This window comes from Cupressus sempervirens, chromosome 1 (assembly GCF_028749045.1).
Source record: "Cupressus sempervirens isolate cs-2001-9-10 chromosome 1, ASM2874904v1, whole genome shotgun sequence".
NCBI lineage: Eukaryota > Viridiplantae > Streptophyta > Pinopsida > Cupressales > Cupressaceae > Cupressus > Cupressus sempervirens.
The window spans coordinates 801,581,986-801,595,974 of record NC_143118.1 but is presented as its reverse complement, the minus strand read 5'-3'; the positions used below and the strand labels follow the sequence as shown (position 1 = coordinate 801,595,974).

General features: G+C 36.5%; 1 protein-coding gene across 1 annotated transcript; it reads left to right on the top strand.

Annotated features, from left to right (window-relative positions):
- The first annotated feature begins 7,828 nt into the window (after nucleotides 1–7,828).
- On the top strand, nucleotides 7,829–11,944 carry LHCA3 (PSI type III chlorophyll a/b-binding protein). The gene is made up of 3 exons (XM_089790271.1): nucleotides 7,829–8,077; nucleotides 9,737–9,795; nucleotides 11,179–11,944. Exons 1-3 carry the CDS (start codon nucleotides 7,910–7,912, stop codon nucleotides 11,807–11,809), a joined length of 858 nt encoding a protein of 285 aa, XP_089646397.1. The 5' UTR covers nucleotides 7,829–7,909; the 3' UTR covers nucleotides 11,810–11,944.
- Nucleotides 11,945–13,989: the final 2,045 nt, after the last annotated feature.

The window sequence follows — 13,989 nt, the reverse complement described above, 5'->3', positions numbered from 1 at the left end:
TTGCACTTGTTCCATATAGACTCCTAAATAAATTTATGTTATATGATCATATCATTTGCATATACATGATAAGTGATCTAAATTAAGAATTCAAACTACAATACCTAGTGTAAAACTTGCGGTATTGTGATTTAATTGAAAACAATAAAATTTAACAACAAATTTTGCAAGCCAAAAAAAGTGATCCATCCCATTCAAAATTGGAGTTGATACAAAGTTTGATGGACCCCAAGGGTCACCAATATCCCTTGGAAAAGAAAATGAAAACTTCACAAATTATTTAATTATAAAATAAACTCAAAAAACTACAAAGAACATGAAATATTATATGAAAAATTATGTCTACTTGTAGAAGTCACAATTTCTACTCATAGCTTGAAATTGCGAACTATAGCTTTGCTAGAAAGATCTCATGGAGTTCTAGTGCTGGAGGGTTTAACAAAGCCTTGAAATGCCCTGAGGACCTTTGAAAATGCAAAATACGAAAACATAGAAAATATCAAAAAATTAGATTTCGGTATTTTCCTATTTCTACTTTTGCCATCATCCTTCGTATCATCCTCCTGAATCGTGTTATGATCAACAAGTGCATTTACATTTGAGCATTAAAAGGAATCTAGGTCTATATAATCATTCCATAGAATTTGCATGCTCGTAGCTTGTTGTTTTCAATCTTGCATAACCATAAAATCAATCATTTTTAAGGGGCAACCTAGGAAAATGTGAACCCTAAAGGTTACAACAATCCTCCAAAAATATTTATAAAATCTGCCAATCTAGACAAAGTAGTAAACAAAGGTAAAATTAGTGCATCATGAAGGACAAGCACAAATAGAGGTGGATTGTTTCCAACGAATTGTAGGATAGATTTGCATCCATGGATCATTTCTAGGGATTTAAGGATAGATTTAGATGCATGAAAAAACTCACTTTGCAAAGTTGACCATTCATAGTGTAGACCAATTGTTTTATTTTTGACCTAAAATAAACAAATATTGCACTTAATATCTAATCTTGATAAATAAGAATTTAACATCTAGAATCAATTTCGACTACTACCTTCATCCTTCAAATTAAATGCCTCATCTTTCATATCTACGTTTTATAATTTACTTCCCAATTTTTAAAAATTCATTAGCCCATGACTCAATCAATTACTAATCTGTGTTAACTTGTGCTTATGTATATTTCATTTTATTAAAGTAGTCTGAAATAAGCTTAATAGTCCGTTTGGTTCGTGGAAGATGACAGGAATTGGCTTTTTCAAAACTTGAATTTGAAAATTTGCAAAATGGAATTAGTATACACGACTTCCAATTTTGCCTCAAAACTAGGTTTTCCAACTTCCTACTAGCAAGCAGGAATTGAAAATAAAAACTTGGTTTTGTTTTTTAATGAGTGTAAAAACAATAGATTGGACTACTTTTTGAAATTTTCCTTCAACTCCAAGCTTACACACTTCGCATGCATCTTCCGAGTGAAACAAATATGTAATGGACACCCAGGAATGCCCAAAAGCTGAATCAAGGTTGAAATTATATTAATGCTGAAAATGTTGCAATCAATTACAAAGAGATGTATTCCAAAGGCCAAACCCTAAGGGAATGACGTCTAGAATGTTACAATAGAGAATGAATGTCCTCTATTACCAAAAAAAAAGAGTGTGATTCACACATCCAAGCTCTTATCAAATGCAAGTCATAATCCTCCGATGATCAACAATGAGACTTTCAGCCCTATTTATCCTTTTCTTCATCCTTCTGGAAGGAACTAAACATTAATTAAATTGTAAGAGCTAGAAGCTTCTCCTTCCAATAATTAATTCATAACTTAGAAATTCCTCCCTGGCAATAATTAATTAAACCACGAGAGGCTTCGTCCTTCCAATAATTAATACATACCCTAGAAGTTATTAATACAAAGTCACCTTTTAATTTTTCTTATCCTCCACTTAGACTTTGGAGAACGTGAAGGCTAACTAAAACTTGGGAACATTACAGGTCCACCCCCCTTGAAATTGCTTGCCCTCAACCAATCTTAGTCCTGTTTGCTGTAGCACCTGCTCACTCTCCCAAGTAGCATCTTCCTCTGGCAGATATTTCCATTTGACTAAATATTCTTTAATCAACCTACTTCGCAGAGTCCTTTCCCTAGTATCCAAAATAGCCTCAGGAATTAATGCAAGCTTTCCCTCCTCATCTAATGGTGGTAATTCTGCTGAAGGCACAACTCTTTGTCTGATGGCTTTCTTAAGCCTTGACACATGAAACACATTATGTACCTGACTATTCTCTGGAAGCTCTATCTCATAAGCAACCTCACCCACCTTGCGGATCACTTTGTAGGGGCCATAAAACCTAGACTTCAACTTCTCTGCTCCACTTTTCTTGAGTGATGACTGTCTATATGGTTGTAGCCTCAGGTAAATCATATCCCAACTTCAAAACTACGCTCTATCCGATGCTGGTCGGCATACAATTTTTGTTGATTTTGGGCTTGCTGTATATTCTCCTTGAGCACCCTCAAAATATCCTGACTATCTTGCAAGAAGTTTTTTGCTTTGGGCACTCTACTATCTCCCAAAACTAGATCCATGAAACTAGGTGCTTCATAACCATACAGTGCCATGAATGGAGTCATCTTAATGGACATATGATAAGTGGTGTTATAACAGTACTCTCATATATGTAACCATTTGACCCAAGCCCTCTGTTGTGTAGTCACATAGTTCCTCAGATATCCTTCCACCCATTTATTCATAATTTTTGTCTGCCCATTTGTTTGTGGATGATAACTAGTGCTAGGTGTAAGTTCAGTACCACACAAGCTAAATAGCTCTTTCCAAAAAGTGCTCATGAATTTACTATCCCTATCACTAATAATGAAAGTAGGTAGCCTATGTAATCTGAATATCTCTCTAAAGAAAAGATCAGCCACTTGTGCTGCTGTATAAGTGGATGGAATAGCAAAGAAGTGAGAAAACTTTGTCAGTTGGTCAACTATCATATAGATGCAATCTTTCCCTTGTACTCGTGGTAACCCGGTGATGAAGTCCATGGAAATACTTTCCCATTTCCTATTTGGAATGGGCAAAGGTTGTAACAACCCTGCAGGATATGTGTGCTCTCCCTTATTCTGTTGGCAAATTGTACACTCCCTGACATACTTCTAAACATCATCCTTGAGCCCTTTCCATGTGAACCTTTCACGAATCTGCCTATAGGTCTTAAAGACCCCTGGATGTCCAGCTGTAGGTGCATCATGAAATGCCTTCAGGATTACTTCCTTAAATTGTGATGAAGGAATCAAATATATCCTGTCCTGAAACTTTATCAACCCATCCATCACCATATAACGATCATCATGTATGGTGCCTACAATTACTCTAGAAGCCCAAGTGTCCCTTGCATATTCTTTTGTGATATTATTTCTCCAAACTCCTGTAATCTCAACTAGAGCACAAATATGAGGTCTCCTGGATAAGGCATTTGCAACCACAATCTTCTTACCTTTGACAAACTCAATGTCAAAGTCATAAGCCTGCAACTTCGTGATCCATTTTTGTTGTCTATCATTCAAATCACATTGGTTCATGAAGTATTTGATGTTGTTGTGATCGGTTTTGATAACAAACTTTCCCCCAACTAGGTAGGACCTAAACTTAGCCAATTCATGCATTATAGCCAACATCTCTCAATCATATATGGAATAGCTTCTCTCCACTCCACAGAGCTTCCTGCTCTCAAAAATAATGGGATGCTTCTCCTGCATCAAGACCGCTCCGATCCCATCTCCTGATGCATCACAATGAAGCTCAAATGGCTTTGTGAAATTTGGTAGACCTAGTACTGGACATGATGACATCACCTTCTTGAAATGATCAAAGCTTCTCTGAGCTACCTCTGTCCATGTGAAGGCCCCTTTCCTAGTAAGGTCTGTCAAGGGTGTAGGGAGCTGTGAAAATCTTTTAACAAATCTCCTGTAAAATCCACAGAGACCAAGGAATCCCTTAAGCTATGTAAGATTTGTTGGAGTAGGCCAATCAACAATAGCCCTAATCTTTTCAGGATCTACCCGAAATCCCTCTGCACTGATAATATGTCCAAGATATAGTAGCTCAGTCATCCCAAACTCACACGTAGATTCCTTGGCATACAATGATTCTTTTTCCAAAGTAGACAACACCATCTCAAGATGTTGTAAATGCTCCTCCCAAGTCTTACTAAAAACTAAAATGTCATCAAAGAAAATCAAAACAACTCCCCTAAGCTGCTCCCTAAATACCTGATTCATGCAACTCTAGAATGTAGCAGGGGCATTGGTTAGCCCAAATGGCATAACCAAAAACTCGAAGTGGCCATAGTGACACCGAAAAGCTGTCTTCTCAATGTCCTCCTCCCTCATCCTGATCTGATGATACCTTGACCGTAGATCAATCTTTGTAAAAAAGTGTGCACCATGTAACTCATCAATTAACTCATCTATTCGTGGGATGGGATATCTGTTCTTAATGGTCTTCATGTTTAATGCCCTATAATCAATGCACATGCACATTGTCCCATCCTTCTTCTTTACCAACACCACTGCTGAAGCAAAGGGACTCTTACTACCTGCCTGATATGCCCTATTTTCAACAACTCCTTAATTGCCTTCTCTATCTCATCCTTATGTTTCTTAGGATGACGATAGGGAGTAATCATGACTGGTTTGGCTCCCTCTTCAAGCTCAATAACATGTTCTATCCCTCTGTTAGGAGGAACCCCATGCGGAATCTTGCCAAATACCTTAGTGTGCCTGTCAAGTATCTCCTGAATCTCTGGTGGATGACTCTTCACCTGTGGTTCTTGTGAAGTTGGCATAGTGAAGCATTCTGCTACCCACTCTATGTTACTATGCTGAAATTTTTTTTGCATTCTCCTTAGGGAAACTAGTCTGCAACTTCCATCTGAAAGTCCTCTAAGTACCACAGTTCTTCCCTCATGCTAAAACTTCATCTCCAATTTTGCTAGGTTAAGTGTGAACTCTACTAGCGAGGCCATCCATACCATGCCAAGGATGATATCATAGTCTCCCATGTCTACCACATAGAACTCATCTTCCAACTCATAGCCATCTCCAAACTTGATGTGAAGATTAGATATCTTCTGAGTGCACAATAGTTTTTCACCATTAGCTACCATAACTCTAAATCCGACGTGCTCCTTAGTCTGTAGACCTCTCTTGGCTACAAATTGTGCATCTATAAAATTATGCATAGCCCCAGTGTCAATGAGTGAGATCACTTTCTGCCCTTCTATAGTACCTCTGACCTTAAATGTGATTGCCTTCTGAGCCCCTGTTAATCGTGCTAATGACTTCTCATCCTCAGGAATGCTGCTCTCCTCTATAGTGCTATCCTCATCTGAATCTGAGTGTTGATCCTCTCTCTCTGATTGTGACTCTTCTGTTGAGAAATACTCCATTTGATTTGCCTTAGCCTTGAGAGGACACTTATGAGATAAATCCCAAGGCTCTCTACAATGAAAACCTAACTTTTTCTTTCTTAAATCATTCAAGGTGTCATTATCCAACTTATCTCTTTTGGGCTGAGCATCCTTGTGAAAAGGTTTTTTGTCCTTCTCCTTGTCCTTTTTCATATAAGAATCCTTGTGCTGAAATCTGCTCCTAAATGAAGAAGGTGCTAAGTCACGAGCCTTTTTAGTGGCCTCCTGCAATGTACTTGGGTCATGTCCCTTGACCCAACCTCGCAAGGGTTCTGAGAGTCCATCCATAAACAATACTACTAACCTCCTCTTTGAAATATCTGTGACCAACATAGCTAACCTCTAAAACTCACTGATATATGTTTCGACTAATCCCCATTGCTTGAGTTGTGCCAGCTCCTTAAACTATAATTTAGGATCCCTAGTATCAAATCTCTCTATGAGCTTCTTAGTGAACTCCTTATAAGATGTGATCTGATTATGTCCCAAGGTTACCATGCCATGGTGCCACCGCTCATGTGTTGGTCCATCCAAGTGAATAGTTGCATACTTTATAGCCTCCTCTTTAGGCATAGGATTCAACTGCAAGTATGTATCCATCTTCTGCACCCAAGCTCGTGCGGTCATCTTCCCTGAAGCATCATAATAAGGTAAAGAAAGTTTCCCCACTTTCTTTCTCAACTCAAAGTTTTGACTTCGTCCTCCTGATCTGGGAATGTGTCTCATCCTCAAGTCCAAGTAATCTCTGAGAGAGATATCCACCTGAAACTCTGGCCCACTAGCCTCCCAATCCCTCCTAAACTGATCCTGTAACTCTACAATCTTTGGTTCATTAATCGGTTGAACTGGTTCACTGGGTGGAAAAGTGGGTAGAAGAGGTCTTGAGCTAGTTGTTCGAGTTTTTTGTGCAACATGTCTAAAGTTATCAGCCTCATTTCCATTGTTGTCATGTCCATTATTACCATTAATGTTGTCTCGACCTCCATTATCATTACCTCTATTATTGTTGTTTCCATTGTTGGCATCACCTGGATTAATATTGATGCCCATCTGTCTAGCCATTAGCTGCAACATCATATCCGTTCACCTATTTTGCTCATGTTGCATTCGTTGCCCTTCCTCTAATGTACCTAGTAACCTAAATATTACATTTTCTTGGTCGGAACTGGTATTTCTATCATCTCGATCACCCATGTTGCTGTCTTGTTCAAAGAATGTCTCCTCTGTGTCTGTATGACTGGATTGTATGTCCCTCTGCACAAACGAACTATTCCGTTCGTTAAGCGAGTCTAAACTCCTACTTTGTCTTGCTCTGGTATTGCGAAAATTATAAAGCCCTTGTTGCATGCTCAAACATAAATGTTGAAGATCTCCACAGGATGGCAGGACTTATAGCTCTGATACCACTGTAATGGACACCCAAGAATGCCCAAACGCTGAACCAAGGCTAAAATTATATTAATGCTGAAAATTTTGCAATCAATTACAAAGAGATGTATTCCAAAGGCCAAACCCTAAGGGAATGACGTCTAGAATGTTACAACAGAGAATGAACGTCTTCTATTGCCAAAAAAAAAGAGTGTGATTCACACATCCAAGCTCTTATCAAATGCAAGTCATAATCCTCCGATGATCAGCAATGAGACTTTTAGCCCTATTTATCCTTTTCTTCATCCTTCTGGAAGGAACTAAACATTAATTAAATTGTAAGAGCTAGAAGCTTCTCCTTCCAATAATTAATTCATAACTTAGAAATTCCTCCTTGGCAATAATTAATTAAATCACAAGAGGCTTCGTCCTTCCAATAATTAATACATACCCTAGAAGTTATTAATACAAAGTCACCTTTTAATTTTTCTTATCCTTCACTTAGACTTTGGAGAACGTGAAGGCTAACTAAAACTTGGGAACATTACAAAATAGTTTCAGTAAAATCTAAAAAATCAGAATGAAGATATGCAAAACTTTGATTTGGCTAAACTAAGATTTGTAAAAATTCGGATTTTTTAAATTCCACGAACCAAACGGACCCTAAAAGAAGTTTATTTATATATTTTACCCCATGCATTTTCCCCCATCCATAGAAAAGGAAGCTAACAAAACCCAAAAAGAAATAGACCATGGCATTAATTCCACGAACTTTTCAAAAATTTCAAGGAAAGACCTATAGCAATATGTGGCCAGCAATGATCTATCTGGAGCCAAGATCCAAATTCGAACCTCAAACTCCCTATCCAATTATCCCCCTCTAAATTTTCTCTCCCGCCATTCTATTGGCTGCTACAATTTTATCCATCCAGATAGAGTAAACCCAGATCATTGCAATGTCCTGAACTGGATTTCTTACATCCGCTACATTGATCATAACATTACTCATTTGGTGTATTGGGCAACTCTCACTTGTGCTAAAACAAACTTGGGCTTAAATGGCTGGAATTGCAGCAAAGGCCTTGGTTTCTTCATCGCTGTCTGGTGCAGGGGCGCTTGGCAGGAAACAGCTGCTGTTGGGAGGGAAAGCTTTAGTTGTGCCCTACTCCACCCCATCCAAGAGAGCTTCCTTTGTTGTCAGGGCTACATCAAACAAACCAGTCAAGGTGGGTAAAAGTTTCACTATATACCCATTCCCTTTGTGTATATGCACACACATTCACATATACACACATTTCTTGTGTATATATCCACTCAGGAAATATACACATAAACTTGGTATATAAACCAGTCAAGGTCTGTAACATTTATTGAGCATCGTAATCTATAGAGTGTTTTGTGTATGGCCACACAAATCCACACACATTTCTTGTGTATAAATTCACTCAGGAAATATGCCCATAAGCTTGGTATATAAACCAGTCGGGGTTTGTAACATTAATTGAGCACCGTAATCTTCATAGAGTGTTTTGTGTATGCATACACACATCCACACACATATCTTGTGCATATATTCACTCAGGAAATATACCCATAAGATCGGTATATAAATGAGCACCGTAATCTTCATAGGGTGTTTTGAAAATCATATCTAATTTGAATACTTTGCCCTCATTATATACATTCATTATGATAATGTTTAATGTTTTTATGTTTTGTTTTGTACATGTGTCCCGAGTTAAACGGTTCATATGAATACTTGAATCTCAACTATCATGGAAAGCAAAATCTGTCTTGAAATACTACACGCCTATCTTCTAGAATTATATGTTTTGAATTAGTTCGTAGTCACAGACAACTGTATTCTGAACAGGTATATTATGAATACCAGAAAAGAAAAAAACGTGGAGAAAAAGATCTGTCTGTGTTAATCTTCACGGTGGTTTTTCTATTATCTTTACAATGCAACGTGTTGTTTCTGTTATGCAAGGACTATGGATTTTGCCCCTTCATAATAAATAAATAGAATGGGTCAATAATATGGTTTGTGATTGGAAGAAAACTATAGTCATGTTGTTCACCAAGTGCTATGCTTTTTCTTTTAATTGACCTTAAATTTTTTTTTAAAATGATGAGGTCTACAGGCTTGGAAGGAAATTTTTGAATTTTTTCTTTTTCCTTTTCTTCTTTTCTGCAGACTATTTTGTTTCAAAGCACATTATACTTGGTTTGTTTCTACACTTAAGTTACAAGACATGTTTAATTTCTATCTATGAAATTTGAATTTCAGCAAATTTTTATCCTTTACTAATTTTGTCTAAATTTTTGATATTTAATATAAAATTGTTGTTTATAATAATATTATTTTAATTTTATAAATATATTACTTTTATTTAAAAATAAATAAATTTATATAAATTAAATCAAATATTGATGTTTTTCCAAATTTTTAGCTTATGATAAACAGATTCCAATCAAATTGGACCCTTAGGACATGGAATCCTCACCTTAGGTGGCCTCTTCAATTTCCCATTATAGTACATGCGCACATCCCTTTTTAGTGTTCTTTTGCATATTTGCAGTATCTTGTATTGAGAGACCACAATATTTGTTATATTCACGGACACAATGTAGAGTTGAATTTCTTTGCATATTAAAACGGTTGTCCACCATGTTTAAATCATGAAAGTGAATTTGAATTCAGAATTGTATCCTATTTGTTTTCTTAATTCTGAAGTTCGTATACGGACCTCCCATTGCCTACATGTTCACATTGCACAAAAACCTATAAGATAATGTGCTATGAAGGTTGTGGATGTTGTAGGTTTTGCATTGGGTGTCTTTAGTATTGAATTTGATTGGAAAATTTCTTGTATTCAATACAGCAAGGAGATAGGCAGCTTTGGTTTGCATCAAGGCAGAGTCTTTCCTACTTGGATGGCAGGTGATAATTCTAGTCCTTTTTCTTTTCATATTTTAATTCTTGGACATTGTTCTAGGTTAAATTCAGGTCAGACCTCTATGTGTGATTAACCATTGCATTTGTATTGAGGGAAGCCTACAATTAAACAGTTGTATACTTGATCTAATCAGATTCTCATATTTGAAATGTAAATTTTTGTTTCTGAATTTGATTGTGTATGTTTTTATAATATTGATGTTTTAGATCACACTCTGTAATCCATCATCAAGATGAAAGAATGTAACAATGGAATAGTAAAATATGTGATGATAATGAATCATAGTGTGATTTGAAATATTAAAACTAAAAAAACATCCACAATCAAATCCAATTGTGTTCTTATTGGATCAAATTTGTTACAGCTGAATTGAGACAGAAGATTAGGATTACATGTTATTTTGAACCAGCTGTTCGATATTACAGTCCTTGGAACTTTGTTGGCATACAATGAAGTTTTTGTTGTTCATCATGCTTGTCTGACAGACTAAGTCTTGTTAGTGAAGGACACTCTTAAAACTCTGAGTTCTCCTAGAAGTATGTTTATCTTTGGTTGAAATAACTCAACTTTTATTTTCAATAAACAATATAATAAAAGACCATAAAAATGGAGAAATGGCCTATCATAAACCAAAGTCAAATCCGATGTTTTTGACATTTGTTGTTCATCATGTTTGTCTGACGGGGCAAGTCTTTTAACTTGGTTGAATAGAACAAATCTAGTTATCTCTGAGTCTGAAAATGGCATGTCTCAGCATCTTGATGAAAATTTCTTTTGGAGAATATTTTGGAAGATTCTGGAAAAAAAAAGTGGATTTGAGCAATTAGTTGTGAAAACTTTTTGCTATGCTACAGTGTTTTCTGCAAAGAGTTCATATCTAAGAGTTTTAATTGCATTCTGCTTTGTCCATCCGTAAGTAATTATTATCATACATTGTCCTATTATCAAAAGGGTGAAATTCAAGAGCTATGATTGTGTAAACTATCATGCTTAAGTCTTATTATTAGTTTGTTTTTTTATTTGATTGTGTAAACTATCATGCTTAAGTCTTATTATTAGTTTGTTTTTTTGATTTGATTATGTAAACTATTTTTGTCATCGACATTTCGGATCACACTACTTGATCTCCTCCTCTTTTACATGTATCTTAATGATGGATCAGGCAGTGTGATCTGAAATGTTGATGATAAAAATTGTTCACACAATCAAATCCAGAAAACAAACTAATAATACTGATGGATTGTGGAAATCTGATAGCTCTAAATGCTTAAGCCTTTTTCTCAATTTGGTTATTTAGATTGATCTTAATGAGAAGGTTCATGCTGATAATCTTTCAAGTTTCATGGATGATTTATGGATCATTTCAGCCTTCCTGGTGACTATGGATTTGATCCATTGGGCTTGATGGACCCTGAAGGTCCTGGAGGCTTTATAGAACCAGGTTGGCTTGCTTATGGTGAGATCATCAATGGGAGATATGCCATGTTGGGTGCAGTTGGAGCCATTGCACCTGAGATATTGGGCAAGCTTGGACTAATCCCACCAGAGACTGCAGTTGTATGGTTCAGGACCGGTGTCATTCCTCCTGCTGGAAGTTACAACTACTGGGCTGATCCTTACACACTATTCGTCTTAGAGATGGCTTTGATGGGATTTGCAGAGCATAGAAGATTACAAGACTACAACAACCCAGGGTCCATGTCCAAGCAATACTTCTTAGGATTGGAGAAGTACTTAGGCGGTTCAGGCAATCCCGCATACCCTGGGGGTCCTCTGTTCAATCCATTGGGATTTGGAAAGGATGAGAAGTCCATGAAAGAATTGAAGCTGAAGGAAGTAAAGAATGGAAGGCTTGCAATGTTAGCCATCTTGGGTTACTTTATCCAGGGTCTTGTTACTGGAGTTGGGCCATTCCAGAACCTTCTAGACCACTTGGCAGACCCTGTACACAACAACCTCCTCACCAACTTGAAGATCACCAATTTCCAATCTTATTAAGTGCCTCTAGCTATGGCTTTGTTCTTATTAAATATTCTAGTGTATTGCATGAGAAAACTACTGTATGTGTACAATTGCAATGTAAAAACAGTTAAACCTTTGTTTAAGTATATGTAGCACATGGTTACTGAAGGATTTCTACTTTTTCCCGTGAAATTTCATGACTGCCTGAGTGTCTCTGTAATATTTTACCATGCTCTAACAAATGAAGTGATTGGAGTCTGTGAAAAAGATTGTTGATAGATGCTTCTCCCCCATTTGAAGAGACATTATTTCTCCTCCTAGGAATATACCACCCACAAAATCTCCTAAACTGCCAGACATAATGCATGGCAGTAGATCAATTTTTTCTCTCTGGATACAAAGTATTCCATAATGATTTTATATCAGTTGACAAAATGAATTGACAACATTGTTAATAGCATAAAGAGGTAACATCATTCATCTTAGTCATCATTTGGAAGACATTAACAATAAGTGCAACAAGTGATCATTTGGAAGACATTAACCCAGAAAACGAAAGTTGCAATAAGTGATCATTTGGAAGACATTAACCCAGAAAACGAAACATCTATTTTAAACAATGTCAACATAATGCCTGTCATAAATTTATACACTAGCAACGAAGAAATACAAATGCTCACAATCAGTTGATCAGAGATCAATTGATAACAGGCAGCGCATGAAATTAAAACAGAAACAGTATAAATCTTCATCATAATCCTAACTAGAAGAATTCAAGGCGATAATCTTTTGAAGAAAGCGTAGTAGGGCTACTTTTTTGGGTCTCTCTGTAGTCTACACCAAATTTTAGAAATGCTCTGCTTTGGATTGCATATTATTCTATCTGTCTAGATTTTCAAGTGGAACAGCAGTCCCATTGAAAGAAGTGAGACGGGTCGATACTCAAGAGACAATAAGCCTTATGGGGGGCAACGGTTTAATAGACATATATGAGGTGGATCCACGCTCCTAGACAGACACAAACACAGAGCCTCTAGTGGCAACAATTTCATACCCAGGTGATATTGATTCACATATATAGATATGCACAAACATTAAGCCTCATGGTGGCAACAATCTCATAGGCAAAGGTGATATGTACTCGTGTACTGAGACAAATGCAAACAGTAAGCCTAATGGTGGCAAGTGGCAACAACCTTATAGATAGAGGCAATACACACCCACATGCATAGGCAAGCACACAAAATTAAGCCTGACGGTGACAACAATCTCATAGAAGAGTCAATATAGATCCCCACTCAAAGGCAAGCACAAACACTAGGCCTCATGCACATTCAAGCCTTGCAACTGCAACAACTTAGGAGACAATGAAAATATTAAATCGTCCCTTGATTATGCTAATACTTAAGTAAAGGGACCTTCAAACATTTACTTGTAAATATGCATGTTAGAGAATAACAATTGTTTTTATATACTAGCATATAGGAAAATAGGTTCTAGGATCATTCATATATAATAATAATAATAATAATATAATATAATATAATAAATTTAAATTATCAGAATAACATTAGTAAATTGTTTAACTTTAAATTAATTTAGTTAAATTTATATATGTTTCTTATTAATGGTAAAAGTAGATTTTGAAAGGACTTGAAATCTTGTACAAATAAATATTAAAGGGGATCTAGAACCTTGCCAATATTAAATCTTTGCCACCAAGTAAACAAATAGAGGTCTAACAGTCCACTACAAATCAACGAAAAACATCCAAGAAAGATATGTAAAAGATAAACTAGTTATGAGAAGGAAGAGAAGTCCTAATCAACCAAGAGGGAAAGAAACTCTTAACCAAATAAAACAAGGAAAACACTAGAATTTTTCTTTACCTCCCTTCTTTTGGGAGTGAAGATTCATGTCGAATTGAGGAGAGGATTTCTTATGGTGTTTTCCACTTATGAGGATCCACCCCTCCTCAATCAATGAGACTGCCACTTGCAATTCCAAAAAAAACAAATCTACCTCAGAACCAACAGAAGAGACACAGACAAAGACCGAAGCATCAATTCAATTAGAGGGAACAACAACAATAAATTGGTTCTGATAGGGATCTCAACCTGATCAGCTTCTGTCATCGTAGTGGTGCAGGAGCACAGCTAAGCTAACCTCTCCATGTCTAGTATTTTGGCTTGTTTTTTACTCTAGCCAAGTCAAGA

What these genes read in the sequence shown, in the direction of transcription:
- LHCA3 (XM_089790271.1), top strand. Translation starts at nt 7,910, where the DNA reads ATGGCTGGAATTGCAGCAAAGGCCTTGGTTTCTTCATCGCTGTCTGGT. An exon ending in CATCAAACAAACCAGTCAAG is followed by an intron (nt 8,078 to 9,736) that starts GTGGGTAAAAGT and finishes TATTCAATACAG; the next exon opens with CAAGGAGATAGGCAGCTTTG. An exon ending in CTTTCCTACTTGGATGGCAG is followed by an intron (nt 9,796 to 11,178) that starts GTGATAATTCTA and finishes GGATCATTTCAG; the next exon opens with CCTTCCTGGTGACTATGGAT.